This window comes from Pinus tabuliformis, chromosome 7 (genome assembly GCF_031772625.1).
Source record: "Pinus tabuliformis cultivar Carrire ecotype Pingquan chromosome 7, CPIR1, whole genome shotgun sequence".
Taxonomy (NCBI): Eukaryota; Viridiplantae; Streptophyta; class Pinopsida; order Pinales; family Pinaceae; genus Pinus; species Pinus tabuliformis.
The window spans coordinates 1,882,933,689-1,882,956,078 of NC_142293.1; the positions used below are offsets into that span (position 1 = coordinate 1,882,933,689).

Below are 22,390 nucleotides of genomic sequence, written 5' to 3' on the forward strand. Positions count from 1 at the left end.
GTAACCTAGATGCAGTAAAGGAGGAGTCCTACGCATGACCTAGGTGTTGTCCTAAAGAGGTCATGGATAGCGTGAGAATTTAGGGACTGTTTGGAGGGTTCAGGGGTCCGAAGTGCAGGAAGGAGGGCCGAAGGACTGCTCTTGGAGGCTGAAGCAGAGAAGGGGAATTCTGGGTTGTTTGAGGGCCAAGTGGAGGGGAGGCAGACCCTAAACAGGCAGCCGCAGACCTGTGATGCCTTGCTGTAGTAGGCCACAAGCATATAGGGCAGGCTGAGGTTGTTAAAGAGGGCTAGACTGCCCAGAACCACAGCAAGAAGGGTCAGCCTCCTAACAAAGGGAAACCGCACTCCTTAACAGCAGAATTGAAGGCTGGATATGGGACTGTAATGATGCCCTAACCAGGCCTACGTGGCAGCATAGGAGTGGACCTCGAACAGTGAGCTGAAGCATGCATTTTAGGTGCTTGGTGTGTGTGCAGCAAAGGTCTGTGGTAGGCCACTCCAAAATAGGCCAGGTGGAAGTGTTAGGGGCTGCCATATGCTCACAGCAGCATGAGGAGGCAGCCATCTACCTTGACTAGTCATTAAGGTAGTTTAAGATATGTTGGGTTGTTGTAGCAATGGGACAGCAACAAACATGGTGCTGCAAACACAAATGGGACAACAAGCAATCATAGGAGCAGCAGTCACTTACAGTGGGACAGCTAGGCAATGGTGCTTGTTGGAACAAGGTAAATAGGACAGCTAGGTAATGGTGCTTGGTGCTGCAAGCAATCATAGGAACAACAGTCACTAATAGTGGGACAGCAATGCTAGTAGTGAGACAGCATGGTGCAGGAATACCACATGGGACAGCAGTGACAAGCATGGTGCAACAATGGCACATGGGACAGCAGGTACATGGTGCAGCTAGGTGTAGCAATAGTACTTGGGACAGCAATGATACTTGGTGCAGCAAGTACATGGTACAGTCATGATTGGTGAAGCATGATGATGAGGAGCAGCACAACGATAGGTGTAGCAAGGCGATGGAGTCACCTTAGAGAATCAGTTGAAGCAGCTTGTCGTCAACTGGGTTCAGCTACCTCTTGTATCATCTTCTTAGAGATGATCTATACTCTTATTTAGATAAGTCAAAGTGTTGACTTCTGTTGTAAATGTACTATCTCTCTCTCTCTCTTTGCTGAACTATTGAAGAACATATAAGAAGAATTGATCAAGGGTTTCCCCACATTGGGGTTTGTCCCTGGCTAGCGCCACATCTTGTGTCCTCTTGTCTTGGCTTGTCTTCTATGATCTATGTTCATTGTTTATGTTCTATCTGCAACTTACTTTAATGTTGATGTGATCGCTAATCTGGAAAAGATATTGAGCTAATTGTGAAAATTGAAATAAATTGCTTTAAGCATAGAACATACCTAAAATTAACAGAAATGAAACTAACTAGTGAAAAATGGCATATGGGAAATGCTTATATAAGAGGTTCTCAATTATCACAATCGTCAGGCGATGTCAATTTCCATGCCTGAGTGGCTTTGAGACTTTTCATTACTGCAAAAAACCACATATTTAGATTTGAGGCAGTTTGAAATTTGAGGGTAGATGTGAACTAACAACTCTAGTTTTCCCATTGATCTGAAAAATAAACCATGCATAATGTTCCCTACCTTTTACAACTTTAATGTAAAAGAAACCAAAATCCAGGATAGAACACAAACAAACAAATTACCATAAAAAAGGGGAAGTTCAATTAGACAGTAGGACCCATAAGAAGGTAGAAAACCTGGATAAAATTGTAGGTAGATGTAAGAGACAAGTACAGCTTGCACTATGCTCCCTGCAAGTGATAATCATGAGCCCTTTGCTTTGTTGAAGAGATGAAATCACTGAAATGTGATTTTAAATAACTTGAACATAAATGAAGTTACCAAATAGAAAACACAGTGAAGCAGGAACATACTATCCGTGTGCGTGTGGCTTCTTCTGGTTTCAAGAAACGTCTACAGAATTCTCGAATCAGTGTCATGCTAGAATTCATCTCTATCCCTCCTTCATCATCACCTGAAGATCTTCATGCATGAAATCTGTCAGCACTTGTTCTGTAATGGTGCCGACTATCAAATTTACATTGTAATATATGAGAAGATAACATTTGTAGTTGCAAGGAAAATTGACAGGACTCCCTTCTTTCCTACTCACTTTTATCTGTCTCAACTGTTTGTGTGCACTGTGCAAAATGGGTGGAATGAAAATAACAGATGCTGCATGATTTTTATACATAAATACATATAAAGAACAAATGATCTAATGGAGCAAGTTAAAAGAGTGAGGCAAATGAATTCTGCACCTGAAACAGAATCGAGCCCAGCTGTTGGAAATTCGATCTCCTGGTATACATGCAACATATGGTTAGAATATAGTGTCATTGTATGTCCTCGGATGATGGCAGAGCCCAGAATGATAATAATAATTGACATATCCTTGATGACTTCGGAAATTATAGAGATCGATGAAATTACTTACCAGCAAATGCTTTGAATCAATCAATGCTGACTGTGTAGCCACTTTTACCTGTGAATATTTTTCTTTTGTGAAAAAACAACTTAAGAAAGGTTGAAATACATGAATATCATTATGTTTGAACTCTGACATGAACCTACAAATACTCAATTCAATATGCTCCATGTCATAATGATCTCAAATGTGAGTGTTTTTAAGATATCAGACAGACCTACTAACAAAATAAAGTGTTGACCCTGCATTTCTGTTCTTCATATCTTGTAATCATAGTGACTTGTACATGTGGTTACGGAATTATTACTATGTGGAGATGATGTACTTCATCACTTTATGAGTGAGGCATGAATTAAGTCATGAGAATATCACATCATGAAGACAATAGGAAGCCCTTGTTAGGATTCCCTGATTAGCTTGGTGAATGGTTGTGTTCCCTAATTATCCCGTACACAAGACCTCTATGCATAAAGAAATCCTATCTTGAATTGAGTTATCATCGTCAATGGAGGTCACATGATTGTATGCTGTGAACCATACCTCCCATCTCAATTGATGATGGGTATATATGTGAACATAAGAGTGTGAGTTGGAATAAGAGCTTCAATGAAGATTTCCATTTTCTTGTGAATAACGTTGTGATTGTTCTTTCTCTTCTTTATTTAAGTCTGAATACATACTATGTCTTGATCCACTTTGCCTTATTGTCAGTTCCAAACATGTAAATCTAGGTGGATGGACTCAACATTTGGTATCATTTTCAGGTTTGGATACTGACATTTGGGAGACTTCCAATATGATCATTGACAATACTTGGAGATGGGTAGATAAGATAATTTTATTAATGTCCTACAAATGACCACATACAGGTCAATGAGACGGCTAAGTACATCAATGTCATTACAAATAGGGAGCAAAAGCTACTTCCATAGAAGTAAGATAAAGCATATCTAACCTGTAAGACCTAAGATCTAGAATCAAGAATGAAAGAGGAATATACAAAGCTGTATTGCAGCCATAAAAATGCTAGCATCATTTAGAACCAAACCTTGGGAAGAGGAATGTCTCACATGGGTGTACTCAAAAGGGAGCCTCAATGACCCCTGATGCCATCGCTCGAGCATAAGGGGAGGAGGGACAACTTCTTCCGATGAGTTAATAATCTTAGTACATAAATTTCTCCTAACATCTGAGGATGCGGAGAAGATACTCTACATAGATAAGTAACTAGAGGCCCTAGAAGAGTTGGGTTGTGGCGTGTCTTGTTTTCTAGACAATCCAACCATAGTTATGAAAGATGGATAGTTTAGATTGGAATTGGCCAATTTGAATGAGTCCAAACCTTTCAGCACTTGAACCAATAGTTGAATTGGACTAGAGCACTGAATCGCTTTAGCTTTTTGACAACCATTTCATTCAATTCACAATTGATTCAGAATAGTAGGGTCACTAGTGGTTTTCTAGGGGCAAAAATATGAAAAATAAGGGATAAAACAGAAGTAAAAAAAAATCTTCTCCCTCCCTTCCAAACCCTAAAACAACCAAAAATTACATATTTGGTGTCTAATTGTTTGGATTTACATCGATATATATCTATATATATATATATATATATATATATATATATATATATATATAGTAGGGTCATTAGTGGTTTTGTGGGGGCAAAAAAATGAAAAATAAGGGATAAAACAAAAGAAAAAAATCCTCTCCATAACCTTCCAAACCCTAAAACAACCATAGTTTTAAAAACCGGAACCAGTGACCGGACCAGTCCACCTAATAAATGGGTTTCAAACTGGAACCGGTCAAACTGGGACTAGTCAGATCTCAATGAATCGATTTTTAAAAAAATACATGAAATAATTAATTTCTAATGAAAAAACTATTTTTAAAATTTAAAACCATGATTCCAAACCAATAGACGCAAAATATGCAAAGTTTGTTCATCTATATACCATGTAAAGGTGAATATATCAAAATGGCACCGAGTGCAATACATATCATCGACAAAATACATAAGCAATGAGGCTCTAAATGGCCTATAAAGTCCAAAAACAATGCTACAAGCTATGGGGCCATTGGCCTACTACAAGTCTATTAGTACATATCAGTGATCAACATGATCATTCCTAATCATGATCAAATTCATCACCACTACTAAATACAGGATCATCAACAAGAGCTACATAAACATCATCTGGATCAGAGTCTAAGGATGCCTCAGCCTCATCTGCAACCTCAGTAGTAGCAATGCCAGCAATAACAATAGAAGTGGACCTAATGGAAGCACGAGTTCGTCGAGTTGCACGACTAGTGCCTTCCATTGGTTGTTTTCCTTTGCTTGATGTGGCTACTAATTCTGGTTTCAATGGCGCTACCAAATATACTTCATGCCCCCTTAACACCATGTCAATATCAAAATCAATCTCAAACTCAAGATCTTCAATCTCCTCTGCTGAAATTTCTAAGTCTAACCCGTTAGGAATTTTCCTGCACTATCTGGTTTATTTCACCTACTTGTTTAATTACTGAACAATTTATTTAACCATATAAATATTGAAATAAATACAAATGCAGTCTCAACCATCTACAAATCATCAACTGAAAGAATAGACAAACACACAAGGGACATTGTTACTTTTGGACAATCGTCCTCGGAAAAACCCAACTTGCGAAAAGCGGTGCAGCAGTGCTGAGGATTTTATTATTAAGCATCTTTTCTTGAGTACAACTGGCTCACCCGACAGAGAAATAAAACTGGCAGTAAAACCTCTCTTCGGAAGCAGATATTCGGCAAGTTTGCTCCACAAAACTCTCTCCAACGCCTCTCTGAGGCTTTGCGTCAACCCTCCTTGCCTCTGCGTCAGCCTAGAACCCTCTGTGTCAACCTCCTAAAGCACTGCGCAACCTCCCTGGCCCTTTGCGACACCCATGCAGGCCCTCTGGCCCTCTGCGCATGCGTGGCTCTTGCTGGCCCTGTGTCTGCCTCTCTGCCTCTGTGCTGGTCTTCCAACACTATCTCTGCCTCTCCGCTATGCACTCACTACCCCTCATTGCAACTCCGATCAGTAGTTCAATTTCTCTCAAGAAAACCCGCTCCAAAAAAATCGAACTGACTGATCAACTTGGTGTATCTCCAACTGACCCTCAAGCCTCCTCTTATACTTTTTCTATTGAGTCTTCAACAGACGAGATTAAATCTCTAATCAAGGGCTAAGATTAGATTTGGCTTGATCCATGTCATTTAGAACCTTCTAACCCAGTTTTATATTAATAACCATTAATATTTTTATTTTCCTAAGTTTAGACTTAGGAACCCATTAGAAATATTAATTATTTTAATATCTCTCTCACTGGGTAGAATTTTCCCAAACCATTTATAGGCCTTGGAGATCTCATGAGCTTTAGCCTCTCCACCAATTTTTATAGGCAGAGCACATCTGATGCCACCCCAAATCAACATTCCCTCTTAGGGAGGAATGTGCTCTAGTAATGCTCCACCACTGAACATCACTCTGATCATCCGACACCAGTACCAGTGCTGATGCTTGGCCTGCTGCCCAACATCCTCTGCATTGTTGCATCCTGTACTGTTGCCCATGGCTCTACCACTGCCACTGCTACATTTATACGGCAGCTCCCTCTGCATCCGTGTTGCTGCTGGTCCTTTCTCCCAACACTGCATCTGCACTGCAACCCTCTCTTGTCATGCTGCATTGTGCTGCCTATAGCACTACCACTACTACTGCTACACTGCAACTCAGTCACTGAGACGATGGTAACTGATCTACCCAACCACTGACATCCTTGTTAGGCTAGAAACCCTCCTAATGCTGAAGCTCTCTCTGTTGTTATCCTGTGCTCCCTCTGCTGCCTCTGCGCTACTACACCAACTTTGTGCTTCTCGCACTGCTGCAAACCCCTCTATGCCTTCCTGCACTGCTGCAACCTCCTGTGTGCCTCTCGCACTGCTACAACTCCCATTGCGTTGCTCCAGATCCCTGCACTCTAGCACTCTCTGCCGCTCCATCCGCATTCGCTTCTACCTACATTCGTCATCCTGCTACTGTCACTTCGGGGCTCCCGTAGCCAGGTATGATCCAAGAGTTTGGGTACCTCAAGGATCCTACCCCACATCTCCTATAGTCCTCCTGACTACAGCTCGATGTCTCCCCACCTCTTCTCTAGAGGTACATGAGCACTCATGGCACAATCTTCATCTATCTCGACTTCTTTCTCCACCATTTCATCTCCTCTTCTGGACTCCCTCTGAGTCTCGATTTCCCTCCTGGAAATCCTCTCCTAGACTCCCTCTGAGTCTCGATTTCCCTCTAGAAATCCTCCTGCCAACTGTCGAACAACTCCTCTCCGATCCCCTTTGCACCTGCAACATGGGTCTGGATTTCTTGGCTAGAAATCCCTCAAGGCAATAACTCCCTCTACCTTGGTTCTGTCCCGTTAGGTATTGCTCTGCTTCGACAACAATAGCACCCCACCAGCTTCCCAATCCACAATCTGCCCATAGCTCCCTAGGCCCCAACAACTGAAGAAATTGAGGCTCTTAGCTTTGCGCAATCCCGGCAAGGCTGAATCACTCCTGTGGCCAACTGCATCAAGCCTACCTGGCTGAGTAGGATGACGTGGCTCTTCGTGAGCCTCTTCTGCCTCTCTCTGCTTCTGCGCTAACCCCTTCTCTAGCTCGGAATGATGATGCAGGCTCTCTACATCACTCCTTCTCTACTGCTTTTTGCTTAGGAACAACTTCTGTCTCTCGAGACAGCTATTTCTACTGCAAATTTTCTGATTTCAGCTAGTCTCTTCTATTTTCCTACTTGTTTAATTACTGAACAAGTTATTTAACCATATATATATTGAAATAAACACAAATGCAGTCTCAACCATCTACAGATCATCAACTGAAAGAATAGACAAACACACAAGGGACACCGTTATTTTGGACAATTGTCCCCGGAAAAACCCAACTTGGGAAAACCGGTGTAGCAATTCTGAGGGTTTTATTATTAAACAACTTTTCTTGAGTACAACTGGGTGCCAAACTGGCTCACCCGACAGAGAAATCAATCTGGCAGTGATACCTCTCTTCGGAAGTAGATATTCGGTAAGTCTGCTCCACGAAACTCTATCCAACGCCTCTCTGAGGCTTTGCGTCAGCCCTCCTGGCCTCTGTGTTAGCCTAGAACCCTCTGCGTCAGCCTCTTGAGGCACTACGTAGCCTCCCTAGCCCTCTGCGTCACCCACGCAAGCCCTCTAGCCTGTTGAAATTTCTAAGTCTATCTGTTAGAAATTTAATCTGTATTCTTCTGGCTTATTTCTTCTACTTGTTAATTCTGGACAAGTTATTTAAAACATATAAATAATGAAAGAAACACGATACATTTTCAACACCTACAGATCATCAGCTAAAATAAAACAAACACACAAGTGACACCATTATTTTTGGACAAATGTCCCCGAAAAAACCCAATGCAGGAAAACCGGTGCAGCTATTCTGAGGGTTTATTATTATGCAGTATTTCCTTGAGTACAACTGGGTGCCAAATTGGCTCACCCGACAGAGAAAAATAACCGGTAGCAATACCTCTCTATTCGGAAACAGGTATTCAGAAAACCTGTCCCACGAAACCCTCTCTAGCAACTCTGAAACTTTGCGTTGGCCCTTCTGGCCTCTGCATCAGCCCTCTGAGGCACTGCGCAGCCTCTGGGACCCTTTGCGTCACTCCAGCTGCTCTCTGCATGGATGACGCAGTCCCTCTGGTGCGCTATCTCTGTTGGGCTCTGCGTGGCCTGCTCTGGTTGCTGCTTCTCACTCTCTGCCTCTGCGCTGGTCTCTCGGCACTGTCTCTGCCTCTTTGTCCAGTACTCACTGCCCCTCGTTGTTGATCACTGATTCGACTTTGCTTAGCAACCCTGCTCTAGCAAATCGAATGACTGATCACTCTGGTGTATTCTCCAACTAACCCTCAAGCCTCCTCTTATACTTTTCTCGTTGGTCATTCAACAATTGAAATTAAATCTTTAATGAACAGCTAAGATTAGATTTGGCTTGATCCATGACTTTTCATTAATATTTTATTTTTCCTAAGTTTAGACATAGGAACTCCATTAAAAATATTAATTATTTTAATATCTCCCAAACCGGGTACAATCTGCCCAAACCATTTCTGAGTCTTGGAGATCTCATGTGCTTTAGCCTCTCCACCAATTTTCATGGCTAGAGCACATCCGATGCTACCCAAAATCAACACTCCCTCTTAGCAAGGATTGTGCTCTAGTAATACTCCTTACTGAGCATCACTCTAATTATTTGGCACCGGTACCTGTGTTGATGCTAGGCCTCCCCGCCCAACATCCTTTGCACTGTTGCATCTTGTATTGCTGCCCATCGCTCTGCCACTGCCACTGCTGCATCCATACGGCAGCTCCCTCTGCATCCATACTGCTACTGGTCCTTTCTCCCAAAACTGCACCCCCTCTCATCATGCTACTGCACTACAACTCAGTTACTGAGAAGTAAGTAATTGATCCACCCAACTTCTGACATCCCTATCAGGATAGAAACACTCTCGATGCTAAAGCTCCCTCTGCCGCTAACAAGTGCTCCCTCTACTGACCTCTGTGATGTTGCAACAACTCCCTGCATCTCGCACCATTGCACACCTCTTTGTTCCATCTTGCACTGGTGCAACACTATCCGTGCCTCTCGCACTGCTGCAATCTGCTAGCCTCACGTTGCCCGAGGATTCCTGCACTGTAGCACTCTCTATCGCTTCATCGCATCCATCTCTACTGACATCCGCCAGTCCTGCTATTCTCTCTTTGGGGCTCCCGTAGCAAGGTATAATCCAGGAGGTTGGCTACCTCAAGGCTCCTGCCCCTCATCGCATGTAGTCCTCCTGACTACAACTCGATATCTCCCCACCTCTTCTCTAGAGGTACATGAGCACTCATGGTAGAATCGTCATCCTCCTCGACTTCTTTCTCCACCTACGCTGGCACTGCCTTAGAGTCAAAACCTCTCCCCTATTCTTCTTCCTCGGACACTGGTTCGCATAATTACCCAGTTCCCCACAGTGGAAGCACTTGACCTTGGAGAGGTCCTTCTTCCTCTTCTCCTGCTTTCCCGCAGATGCTAGAGCTGCATCCTCTTCCTCTTCCTTCTTGATCCGGACTCCTTTGTTGCTACTTCCCGCCTTGCTCAACTGCCTGATCTCCTCTTGATGAAAAGTCGCCCACAATTCTTCCCAATTTGGAAGATCTGCCCAGCCCAATATGCTCTGGACAAATGTCTCCCACTCCTCGGAGACTGCGTTAAGTGTGGTCCTTACCATCATCTCCTCATCCGACGTGGCCCCTATGGAAGTTAGTTGGTCGTAGATCTCCTTCAACCGACCGAGGAAGAGATCTATCTACTCCCCCTTCAACATCTGGTATGACCGCAGCTGATTCTCAAGTAACATCTTCCTCTGCATGGAAGTATGCTAGTACAATGTCTTCAAGATGTCCCACATTTTCTTTGTTGTCTCCTTCTCGGCAATATGTTGGACCACATGATCCTTGACCCCATCAAGTATGATGCATTTTGCCTTGGCCATTGCCTCCTCGTACTTCTCATTAGCTGTCAGGTCAATTGGGATAGCCATTGTTCTCAAGGCGAAGCCTTTGATGCGATGTCTATCTAGAATGGACAGGACCCTAGCCTTCCAAACCACAAAGTTGAATGCCCCGTCCAACCTGTCTTGATCCCTCAGCCCATTCATGACCATCTCTCTACTCTTTTGTCGACTCCTCCGAGTCTCTCTATTTCCCGCCTAGAAGTTCTTTGCTAGACTCCCTTTGGGTCCTGATTTCCCTTCTGGAAATCGTCCTGCCAAACGTCAAGTTGCACCTCTTAGATCTTTTGTGCACCTACAACACTGATCCAGATTCCTTGGCTAGAAATCCACCTTAGTAGCAACTCCCTCTACCTTGGTTTTGCCCTGTTAGGTATTGTTCTAACCACAGTACCCCACCAGCTTCGCTCCCGCAAACTGCCCACAGCTTCCTATGCCCCAGCAACTAAAGGATTGAGCCTCTAGGCTCTGCGCAATCCCGGCACTGGCAAAAAAGCTCCCTTAGCCAACTGCGTCAACCCTCCTAGTCTCTGCGTGGCTCTGCGTGAGCTTCTCTCTGCCCTCCTTAACCTCTGCGTTGGCCTCTCTCTGGCCCGGACTGATGACGCAGTCCCTCTGCATCAACCCTTCTTCTGTTGCTTCTACAAGGATCAACTTCTGTCACTCGAGACAGCTGATTCTGCTGCAAATGCTTTACTTAGTTGATGCCTTCAACTCTCCTATGATCTGCAACCACGCTCTGATACCATGTTGAAATTTCTAAGTCTATCCGTTAGAAATTTAATCTGTATTCTTCTAGTTTATTTCTTCTACTTGTTAATTCTGAACAAGTTATTTAAAACATATAAATAACGAAATAAACACAATACAATCTCAACATCTACAGATCATCAGCTGAAAGAAAACAAACACACAAGTGACACCGTTATTTTTGGACAAATGTCCCCAGAAAAACCCAATGCGGGAAAATCAGTGCAACTATTCTAAGGGTTTATTATTATGCAGTATTTCCTTGAGTACAACTAGGCACCAAATTGGCTCACCTGACAGAAAAATAACCAACAGTAATATCTCTTTATTCGGAAACAGGTATTCAGAAAACCTGTCCCACGAAACCCTCTCCAGTAACTTTGAAGCTCTGCACTGGCCCTTCTGGCCTCTGCGTCAACCCCAAACCCCTCTGTGTCAGCCCTCTGAGGCACTGCGCAACCTCTGGGACCCTCTGCGTCACTCCAGTTGCTCTCTGCATGGATGACGCAGTCCCTCTGGCTTTTGCACTCTCTGCTGGGCTCTGCGTGGCTTGCTCTGGCTACTACTTCTCGCTTTCTGCCTCTGCGCTGGTCTCTGCCTCTCTGTCCAGTACTCACTGCCCCTCGCTGCTGATCACTAATTCGACTTTGCTTAGCAACCCTGCTCTAGCAAATCGAATGACTGATCACTCTGGTGTATTCTCCAACTGACCCTCAAGCCTCCTCTTATACTTTTCTTGTTGGTCCTTCAACGGCTGAGATTAAATCTCTAATCAACGGCTAAGATTAGATTTGGTTTGATCCATGACTTTTGGAACCTTCTAACCCAGTTTTATATTAATACCCATTGATATTTTATTTTTCCAAAGTTTAGACTTAGGGACTCCATTAAAAATATTAATTATTTTAATATCTCTTAAACCGGGTACAATCTGCCCAAACCATTTTTGGGTCTTGAAAATATCATGTATTTTAGCCTCTCCACCAATTTTCATGGCTAAAGCACATCTGATGCTACCCCAAATCAACATGGCCCTCTGCGTGGCTCCTACTGGCCTTGCATCTGCCTCTTTGCCTCTGCGCTGGTCTTCTGGCACTATCTTCGCCTCTCTGCTATGCACTCACTGCCCCTCGCTGCAACTCTGATCACTGGTTCGATTTCTCTCAGCAAACCCTACTCCAGAAAAATCGAACTAACTGATCAACTTGGTGTATCTCCAACTAACCCTTAAGCCTCCTCTTATACTTTTTTCTGTTGAGTCTTCAATGGCCGAGATTAAATCTCTAATCAAGGGCTAAGATTAGATTTGGCTTTATCCATGTCATTTAGAACCTTCTAACCCAGTTTTATATTAATACCCATTCATATTTTTATTTTCCTAAGTTTAGACTTAGGAACCCATTAAAAATATTGATTATTTAATATCTCTCTCACGGGTAGAATTTCCCCAAACCATTTCTGGGTCTTGGATATCTCATGTGCTTTAGCCAAAATCAACATCCTCCACCCATTTAGATGTTGGATCAATATCATCCAACACAATGGGATCTAGATCAGGGCTTCTGTTCATCATTTGGTTGCACCTTAGTCGAAGGTTGTATTGCATGAAGACAAGATCATTTAACCGTTTTTTGTTCCAAACGATTTCTCTTCTTCATGTGTGTGTACTCAAAAACAGACCAATTTCCCTCACAACCTGAAGCACTGCAAGTTTGGCTGAAGACTCTAATTGCAAACTTTTGCAATTGAGGGCATTGGCCGCCAAATGACTCCCACCAATGTGCTGCAAAGAAAAAGACGTTAATTAGTAACTTAGTTCATTTCATTACTTTTGTACAAGTAATTACAAACAATTTGAATTGTAAATTTGTAAAAAATTAAACTTTAAAAGAAAAACAAATTGAAATTGCTTACCTGGTTGATGCACATCTCTTGCCATCTTTTCCAAGTTTTTGCCAAAGGTATTGTTATGAATAAAATATATTAAATATAAATAATGATGATAATTGTAATAATGATTAGTTAATTAGTAATTAGTGTTGAAGAGGCATGTCTAAATGGGACATGACTTTCCATGAAGAGGCACCTGCCTAGTATATAAGCAGGCCCCTCACTCTCATTTGTATCATCATTCTCATTTATACATTTTAATATATATTCTTGTATCTTCAATGGAGATCTACATATTCCAAGTCTTCTGGAGTATTTAACTTGAAGAACAAACTTTGTTCGTTCTGGGTAACTGCTGCCATATTGAAATGAGTAAGTTATTTATGTATTTCCAATTGGTCTGCATGGCTAGGGACCATGCACTCCAAGCAATCATAAAATCCATATCTGACCTCCCCAACTAGCAGATCTCCTAGTCGGGCTTTATAATGATACTTTGGGTTCAAAAAATACCCAGTTGCATGTATAGGATGATGGAGTTGATTGTTTCATCTGTTATCAATGATCTCCCATATATGCCCATATTTGGCTAACTTATCCTTGTAAGTTTCCCGTACCTACTCCTTTGCCTAATCCATAGGCACATAAATTTATCCCATGGCCAGTTTTTCCCCATCCACCTTTCGTAGCACATTAACAAGGGACCAGTAATTTTCATAAGCTCTGTAGACCTTTTCCAAAAATAATTGTCAAAAAACTTTATTTTTGGTGTGTTTGCCATATTGTCTATGAGCCCACCAAGATGAAGTCCAATCATCAGAGGAAAATATTTTCTGCAAGTTTTTTTTGTTGAGAATTGAGACATTGTAACGTGAGGAAGTGAGTTGCAAATCTCGTAATTGCAGGCCTATTAAGCTCTTTTCCCCCGGTGTTTTTCCTCATTAGGATTAATACCCATGAGTGGTAGTAGATGTATTTTGTAATGCACTTGGCATGCTCTACAGTGTTTTTTACCCACTCCACTTTGCCTATGTCCTCAAGCATGAGGTCTATGCAATGTGCAGCACATGGAGTCCAAAATATGGTCTTATATTTGGACTCAATCATCTTTCCAGCAAGAACATAGTTTGAGGAATTATCTGTGATGACCTGCACAACATTTTGCTCCCCCACTCCTTGAATAATCTCATCCAAAAACTCAAATAGAAGAGTTGCATCCTTCACCTTATCAGATGCATCAACTGATCTCACAAACATGGTTCCTTGAGGGAAAGAAAAAAGGAAATTAATGATAGTGCGGTTCTTTCCATCAGTCCATCCATCTGACATGATTGAACAACCTGTTTTGAGCCATGACTCTTTATACTCAGCCAAATACTCATCAATGGAAGCAATCTCTTTTTGCAAAAGAGCTCCCCTCAAGTCATGCATAGTAGGGCCTTTGAAGCCCTTTCTTGTAGCTATAACAGAGTCCCACATAGCTTGGTAATAAGGTGAGCGAGCAGCATTAAATGGGATATTTGCATCATACCACCATCTAGCAATGTATTGAAAAGAAGATTCTTTGCATTTTTTTTTTCAATGTTCATCCAAAGTGGGTTGATGACTTGGCTAGGAGGAAGTGGGATTAGCAGAGGTAGTGGTGGCAGAGGATGAGAAATAACTTTGGATGTTCGGCCTCTTTGTTCCTTTAGATTGTTGGCCTTGATGATAAGACCCAAGAGTAGGAGGAACATAGTGAAAGGGGTCATTGGTGGAAGGGATAGAAGAGGAGTCTTGAATCTCAAAATCATCATACCCACTCTCTTTCATGGCTTGTAAAATTTCCTTCTTCCTTGCAATTTCTTCTTGGATAGCCTTCTCCCTAGCCTTATTCTCCTCAAACTTCTCAAACTTGGCAAGGTATTCTACCCTAACAGGACCTATCACTTCCTTTGGTGCATCACATGGCTTTACTTGGCCTCTTATCCCAACCAAGTGTTGTTTCAACCTGAGAATACCCCCACCTCCAATAGATTTATTGCAAAATTTGCATATCATTTTTCCATCAATCACATCACAATGAGCCCATGCACTATCCTTGGCTTTTGGAGGCATGGTGGCTAGAAATATTTGAAATTTGCAAAGAAATCGGACATTATAAAAAATTGCAGCTAAGAAAAATGGAAAACCTAAGATAAAATTGGGAAAAAAATGGACATATTTAGCCTACAAAATTTGATAGCAAAGAACTAGAGATTTGATAACAATGTAGCATAGAACACATAAAAAAATTAAATACATGGACAACAGGGAAATACGGATTTTTTCAAGCGAAAATCCTTACCTGGAAATGCAAACTAGCTTCCTTAGCCTCCTCTTGAAGATGCCAAGTCTACTAATAACGCCAAACTATCTCCAAAATAGCTCCAAATCCAACTCCAAACCTCCAAGATGACTACCCCAGCAAACACTCAACACTCTCGAAGCTCCCAATGAAACTCACAAAAACTTCCAATGAGATGTGTGAAACAAAAGAGAGGGGAGACCTCTTTTTTTGGCTTGGAGGGGGTGTTTTTGGAGGGAAACAACCCTTAGTTTCCCTCCAAACCACCCTAGAAGCTGCAAAACAACCTCCCAGTGGGTTTGCGACCGGCGTGGCAATGAACTAGCCAGTTTACGATGGAATCGGCCAATTTAGCCATAAACCGACTAGTTAGCCTTAGGTTTTGTGGAAAAAAGGAGAAATCGGCCCATAAACCGGTTTTTTGCCCGTCCGGATGGGTTTGCAAGTGAAACAGCTAGTTTGACCAGTTTCTGGTTCAGACCAGTCAATTTTTAGAACTATGATCCCAATTGCCAAATCGGCGCTCCAGATGACAAGTTAGATCAGCCTTTAGAGACACCTTTTCGGACATGGAAACAACTATATATTGTCATATATTCTCCACCATTTGGCAAAAAATCTAGATCTTATCTATGGAAGGGAAGTTAGACAGTTATATCTGTGGAATGCGAGCTACATGAGGACTAATATATTTGAAGTATGCGAGCTCTCTATAGCACTATATCTCTGAAGTATTCAAGCATCTATGAGGTAGTTCGTAGAGCATCTCTGAGGAAGTTTGTACACCATCTCTAAGGAAGAAAGGAAATTTTTTGAGGTACTTATGAAAAATTTCTGAGGCAAACAATGCAAAATTTCTAAGCATTATTAAAGATAGACATGTGGCATATCTTGGATAGACTTGTAATAGACTTCTTGTGGACTGTTGAAGGCTATTGTTTCATGGAGGAATGATGTTTCACTTGGGTTACTAGTTAGTTTGACTTGGATTTCTCTTGTTGACAAATATTCTATAAGGAAATGATTGTTGGGTTTTTCCCTTGGGGGTTTTTCCCTAGCCTCTGGCCTAACTTCTAGTGTTTATTGTCATTTGTGCGTTGTGATCTTGCATAACTAAATGTATAATTTCTTGACAACATACTTGAATAAAGAGAATGTTAAAAGTGAGCATATATATCAGTCACAAGTAATTATCATGATAAAAAACTCTAGATTGCACTTGAATTTGAACAGGTGCAACAAGCCCTCCCTAGTATCTCAGTGTGAGATCATCCTCATCTAGGCTCTGAATTAGCTCTTGCCCATCATGTTGTGTCAAGGACAGCCTAGGGGCATGCTAGGTCCAGTGGTGTCATCTTGAAGAATCCTCCAGTCTGGGTCAAATTTGACCAACGTCACAGGTCCGTGAGTTACTCTAGGACATGTGTCATATGATAGTGTTGCAAGGAGGCTCCAAATTCTCAACGCTTCACTTGTTTGTGCCAACGTACTCCTCTTAAGGGCTTGGGTACTTGTGGAGTGGGTGCCTAAACCTAGGATGCTGAACCACCTAACAAGAACATGGATTCTAGTGAAAGCAACCAATCATTAGGGACTAAGATCAATGATGCATCTAAGTGAACCAAACTTGAATGTTAAGGGAAATCTAATAATTCAACCAAGGATCCCTTTCCAAAATCAGGACCAAGATCACGTAAAGTTGTTTTCTCCATAGGTACGAGTGGCTAATGGTCAACCCTATTAGGTGCTTCAAGCCCCTTAGGGGAAGTAACATATCCCTAGTCAATTGTTCAATTGATAGGTGTCAGTGAACAATAATGTGGTAATGGAGGGGAAAATACTTCATGGTCAAGTGCCATAGTCAAAGGGACCAACTGATGGGAGTGTCCACATTCTGAGTGTATAGATGTGAGGAGGGAGCATTCGTGGATGCATGAGATACCATTTCGGCCTTGGTTTTTGTGAAATTTCCACGAATTGCAGTAAGTAGAAATTTAATCTTCTTTCTACTGGAGATTATTTGTCTTCAAAAAATTAATTCAGCAAATAATGATTAATTGACTAGTGCAATCTTCACAAATAAAAATATTGGAACTAAGAAAATAATGCACACACAAAAATTTGGACACCAATATTTTCGGACAATAGTCCCTGGAAAAACCCCAATATTTTTGGACAATAGTCACTAGAAAAACCCCAATGTGGGGAAAACTAGTGCAGTAGACAAGGATTTATATTATTAATTCTTCAACAAATTAAGAGTACAATAATCTACTTGCCTGATGTTGGCAAATCTCCGACAAATAATAATCTCCACTGGCAAAATAATCTAGAGACACAAACTATCCTTTGCTAATCAATATGGCCTCTTCCTAGCAACTCACACTCTTGGCTATTCGCACTGCCTGGGAAAAATGAACACTTCTTCTCCGGGAAAATTTGTACAACCTCTAGAAATCACTTCTTACAAGTCGAACTGCCTCCAACAATTCGCTAGACCCATTCGCTCTGCCTCTGAGTGATAGATCTAACACTGGCACACTGGAACAAGCTTTCTTCTGCAACTTGTTGTGGCTAACTAGCAAACTCGCACCACTGATTCGGCCTCCTCTTTAGCAGAAAAAATTGACTTCCTTTTTGCCTCTGGAAACTGGAAATCTTTGCGAAAATCTTCTCTGGAATCCTTCTCTCAAATTTCTTCTGAAACCCTTGTTGTTGGTGTCTCCCTTTGCGTCAACTACATCCTTACTATCTATGCAAATGGGTAAGTCAAACTGCTCAAGTATGTCTCTCCAACCCCATCGACTTGCTCTTATAATATTTCATTGAGCAATCAACAACCATGATCGAATCACAGTCAATGGCTAAGATCATATTGACCCCATTAAGTGACTTTTCTGGAAGTCTTTAGAGCAAAATCGATTTTCCCTAATTAATCTAATTTAATTAACAAGTTTTCCTAAGTTAGAATTAGGGAAATTTTAACAATTGGCTAATTAATTTAATTGAGGTGTTTTCTCGTGAAACGTTTTCTGGGTATTGGAGAAAATGTGTTCCCTAGCCTCATAGACAGCATAGAGACTAGAACACTTGTCCGCTGCTACCAAAAACTAACAGTGTTTCCACCCCACAAAAGGGATAGCACACAAACTGAGGTAGTTGGCCACAGAAATTGAGGTAGGTCGCAAGTGTGAGAAGGATGCACAAAAATCAAGGCAGTACATAGTAGGCACATTTTTTGAGGGTGTACAAATGCATGTGTGAGGTTTCATGTGTGATAGTTGTACACAAAAATTGAGATGGCCATTAGCACACAAATTGAGGCAAGTCTGGACCTTCTGTTGGCATGCAAATCGAGGTTTTATGGTTGTAATAAATTTCTGATTTTTCTCTGCAAGAAGAAATAAAATAAAAAAACACGAATGTTGGTTTTACCATGTTCAGTTTCAAGGTAAAAAGTTGTGTAAACATTTATTTGCTTGACTTTTGTTTCTACTTTGTGAAATTTGTTAGAAGCTCAACAATATATTTTTGTGCATAAATTTCATATTTGGTTTCGCTGTTAAAAATTAAATTCTAGGTATAAAATTTATTGGCACTATAAATTGACTTAATGGGTTTGAAAAAACTAACACTTCTTGGGGCACACAAATACCACCAAGGCATATTAGGTAAACAAGAATTTCATCCTTTCGAGAGATGTAATTTTTCTTAAATCCTACAGGAATAAAAAAACTATTAAGCAACAACTTGATTGTCTAGATAGATTCACTAATGGAAGAACACATCATGAGTTTGATGATGATATTTCACATTTTGAAGAGGGATTCCTATCTTTGATCAATCTCTTGAATCTCCTTTTGAAAAACCATCTCCCCCTCATTAAGTTCTGGCCACTTCATTAGATCACGAAGATCCATTGGATGATGTGATTGATAGGATTGAAAAGTTGAACCTTGATGTAGCACCATCTCAATCAATGGAGCAACCTGGACCATCTCAGACACTTGAAAGTGTTCATCTTGATGCGGTCAAAAAGACAGAAATTAAATATTCCAACAAACAAGATGGAGGTGATTCAGGTGATTTGGATGATATGGATGTTTCATATGATTATGAATTGAATTTATCTACTAACTTTGAACCAACTTCCTTTGGAGAAGTTGTTTCTCATGATGAGTGGAAAAAACCTATGCAAAAGGAGAATGATGCTCTCAACAAGAATGGGACATGGAAGTTGGTGGACCCTCCATTCAAAACCAGTAGAAATCAGATGGCTCACTTGAAACACAAAGCAAGGCTCATGGAAAAAGGATTTGCATACAAAGAAGGCATTGATTATGAGGAAAAAATTCCCCCATGGGAAAAATGGGCCATCATCGATACTGTATTTTCCTTGGCAACACAAATTGGATAGAAAGTTCATCAAATGGATGTGAAGACCACATTCTTGAATGGAGACTTGATAGAGAATGTCTTCATGTCTCACTTGGAAGGTTTTTTTGTGAAGAGACAAGAACATAATGTAAACTCATCAAGTCCTTATATGGCATTAAACAAACACCACGAGCCTAGTATGAAAGTCAACTGAACATATTTTGAAATTGAATGTCAAGAATTTTAATCTTGATGATGCAACTGTGTTGTCAAGAAAGTTGGCAAAATTGTTGTATATCTTGTAGTGTATATAGATGATCTATTGATAACAATGAAATCTACATTGCATCCATAAAGAAAGGGTTGAAGAACGGTTTTGAGATGACAAATTGGGACATCTTCACTACTACTTGGGCATTGAAATGACTTAACATCCAAATACATATTCCTCTCCCAAATGAAGTACATTGGAGAATTGTTGAACATTTTTTGAAAGGGCTAAATGTAACCCTCTTTCTACTCCAATGGAATAGAATTTGAATTTCACATCAAAAGAAGGGAGTGAATTTGAGGATGCAACCAAGTACAAAAACCTTGTATAAAGTCTTATCTACCTTAGTACCACTAAACTAGATATTTCATTTATTGTTGGGATTCTTTCTAGATTTATGGGAAAAACTTGTTAAGGACATTAAAAAGAGTTTTGAAGTATTATAAGGGAACTCAAGGCTTTGGACTCTAGGGTGGATGACTTCATTCTAATACTCTGATTTTGACTTTGACAGGGATAAAGAAAATGGAGTGTTGACTTTAGGCTATCTCATGAGTCTTGGATCACCAATTTTCTCCTAGAGGTCCCACAAACAATCCATTCTAGCGGATTCCACAACAAAGGCATAATATGTGGTAGTTACAGAAGCAACAAAGGCAATTGTGTGGCTTGGGAAAATACTTGAATATTTGCAAGACAAACCAGTGAATTCTAATTCTACTCCTCTGGTTAACATTACTTCTGCAATCAAGTTGGCCAAGAATCCTAGATTCTATGATCAAACCAAGCACATCAACGCAAAGCACAATCTGATTCAATATGATGTAGAGAAGTTCTCTTTAGTGCGACTTTTTGGACTTTCCGGTGCCGGAATACGGCGGAAAAAATTGAGGTGAAATCTTGAATTGTGTTATTTAAACTGGTTTTTTGATTGTATATATGGATTCAACAACCTGAAAAACCCCTAGGGAACTTCGATTGTGCAGGGATTACCCATCAAGCTTGTGATTTCAATAAATTCCTGCCAGATTTTAGAGAAAAATCCACCGAAAACGCTTCCAAAAAGTCTCACTAAAGACAACTCGTCATGTAAAGGCTAAAACTATCCATTTGAGACAATGTTCCACAAATGAGAAAATTGTGGACGTCTTCACCACAACATTTGGGAGAGAAAAGTTTAAAATGCTTAGAATGATGATTGGACTCACAAAACACCCCTTTAGCTTATGGGGAGGGAATGTTAAACACAATTTTCAGGGTTATTGTATCATTATTATTGTACATAATGGAAAGATATATGAAATGAAGATTCTTAAGAAAGACAAAGAGTCCCTCATAGAATGTGAAATGAATAGCCATATCCCATTGTATATATGCAATGTTTAGTTAATAAAATTATGAATTTGATTCCCACCTGTTAGCTCTGCTGTAACTGTGGTTTTTGAAGGCCAAATCTAAGCTTGGCCATATTGTTTATGCTCAAAAAGAAGCTCATGGCAGTCATCTTCCTTCTTCTCCTTTACTCCACTTACTCTCTTTCATCCCCGCTGCCTCCATTTTTCCTCTAAAACCCAACATAAATCCCTGTTTCCTCAGGCCCCGAGCGCAAAGCCTAAACCCTCATAAAGCCGTGTCCACATGACCCTGCGCTTCCATAACCCCATCATCACCTTTAAATCACAGTCGTTCACTCTTCCGTTGATCCAACGGCTCCTGTCACGTCAAATAAAGTAACCCGTGCGATCAAAACCCCACCGTTCGATCATCTCCGCCATGATCGGATAGCGTTCGCTCTCCTCAAGTCCACAAAGTGTCGAGACAATAACGCGCGATGGAGAGTGGTTTCCTCTCTCCTCTACCGCCACGTGTCACACTCTGAATGGGATTGCGCAGCGTTGTCCTTTTACCGCCCAACGTCCTATGGCGGTGCGATCAATACCGCTTACTGCCCGGTCCTCCGTCCTTGCCCGATAACCACCGCGCGCTTCCGCCACCCGACGACCGTTGGATCTGTCCACTTGAGATCCAACGGCCCACGTTCACTTCACCCCCGCTTTTCCCGATAGCCCCTGCCAAGCCATCTTCGCCGTCTATCCACCCGATCTGACGGCCAATCTTACTCCTTCATCCAACTCATCCACCCGCTATGCAGTCCGCGTCCCTTAACTGTTCTGTGCACCCGAAGGACGAAGGTGACCAGTCTTCCAGTACTGTTTGCAGTTGCTCCTCAACCAACATATTTAACAAACAGTATGGCCGAGGAGGAAAAGGACGGAGCACGATCAAATGGCTACATTTAACAGTTATGGGGCCTCATTGATACAAGCACTCCAGCTGCCCGAGAGGACAGCAGAGCACAGGAAAAGATCAGATTCATCCACGAAAGCAAGCAAACGCACTCCGAAGCTCCATCAGGCAACTAAATGCGGTTGGTGGTCAATTATGACCCCTCCATACCTAGAATGGCCAAGTGCCTTTGTATTGAAACTCTATATATACCCAGAAACAAGATGTAATCAAGGTTGATGGTTGATGTTTTGATGTAAGGTTCAACTTCTGGAGACTGTAACTATTTTGACACTTGCAGCGTCTCGTCTTCATTTTCAGCTAATACAAGCTTCTTTTGTTG

The 22,390-nt window shown here is 41.4% G+C and overlaps 1 protein-coding gene across 5 annotated transcripts in view; it reads right to left on the reverse strand.

Moving 5' to 3' along the window:
- Positions 1-22,390, reverse strand: part of LOC149255995 (protein LPA3-like) — an 81,723-nt gene that overhangs the window by 26,841 nt on the left and 32,492 nt on the right. For 4 of the 5 annotated variants that reach the window (XM_089457356.1, XM_089457357.1, XM_089457354.1 and 1 more), the window contains exons 3-5: positions 2,523-2,570; positions 2,347-2,386; positions 1,960-2,060 (exon numbers count right to left, since the gene is read on the reverse strand). The exons of the other annotated variant lie outside the window; for it this stretch is intronic. In XM_089457356.1, coding sequence (XP_089313482.1) covers positions 1,960-2,060; positions 2,347-2,386; positions 2,523-2,570 — 189 coding nt within the window. The remainder of the gene's footprint in view (positions 1-1,959; positions 2,061-2,346; positions 2,387-2,522; positions 2,571-22,390) is intronic. 5 annotated transcript variants of the gene reach the window in all.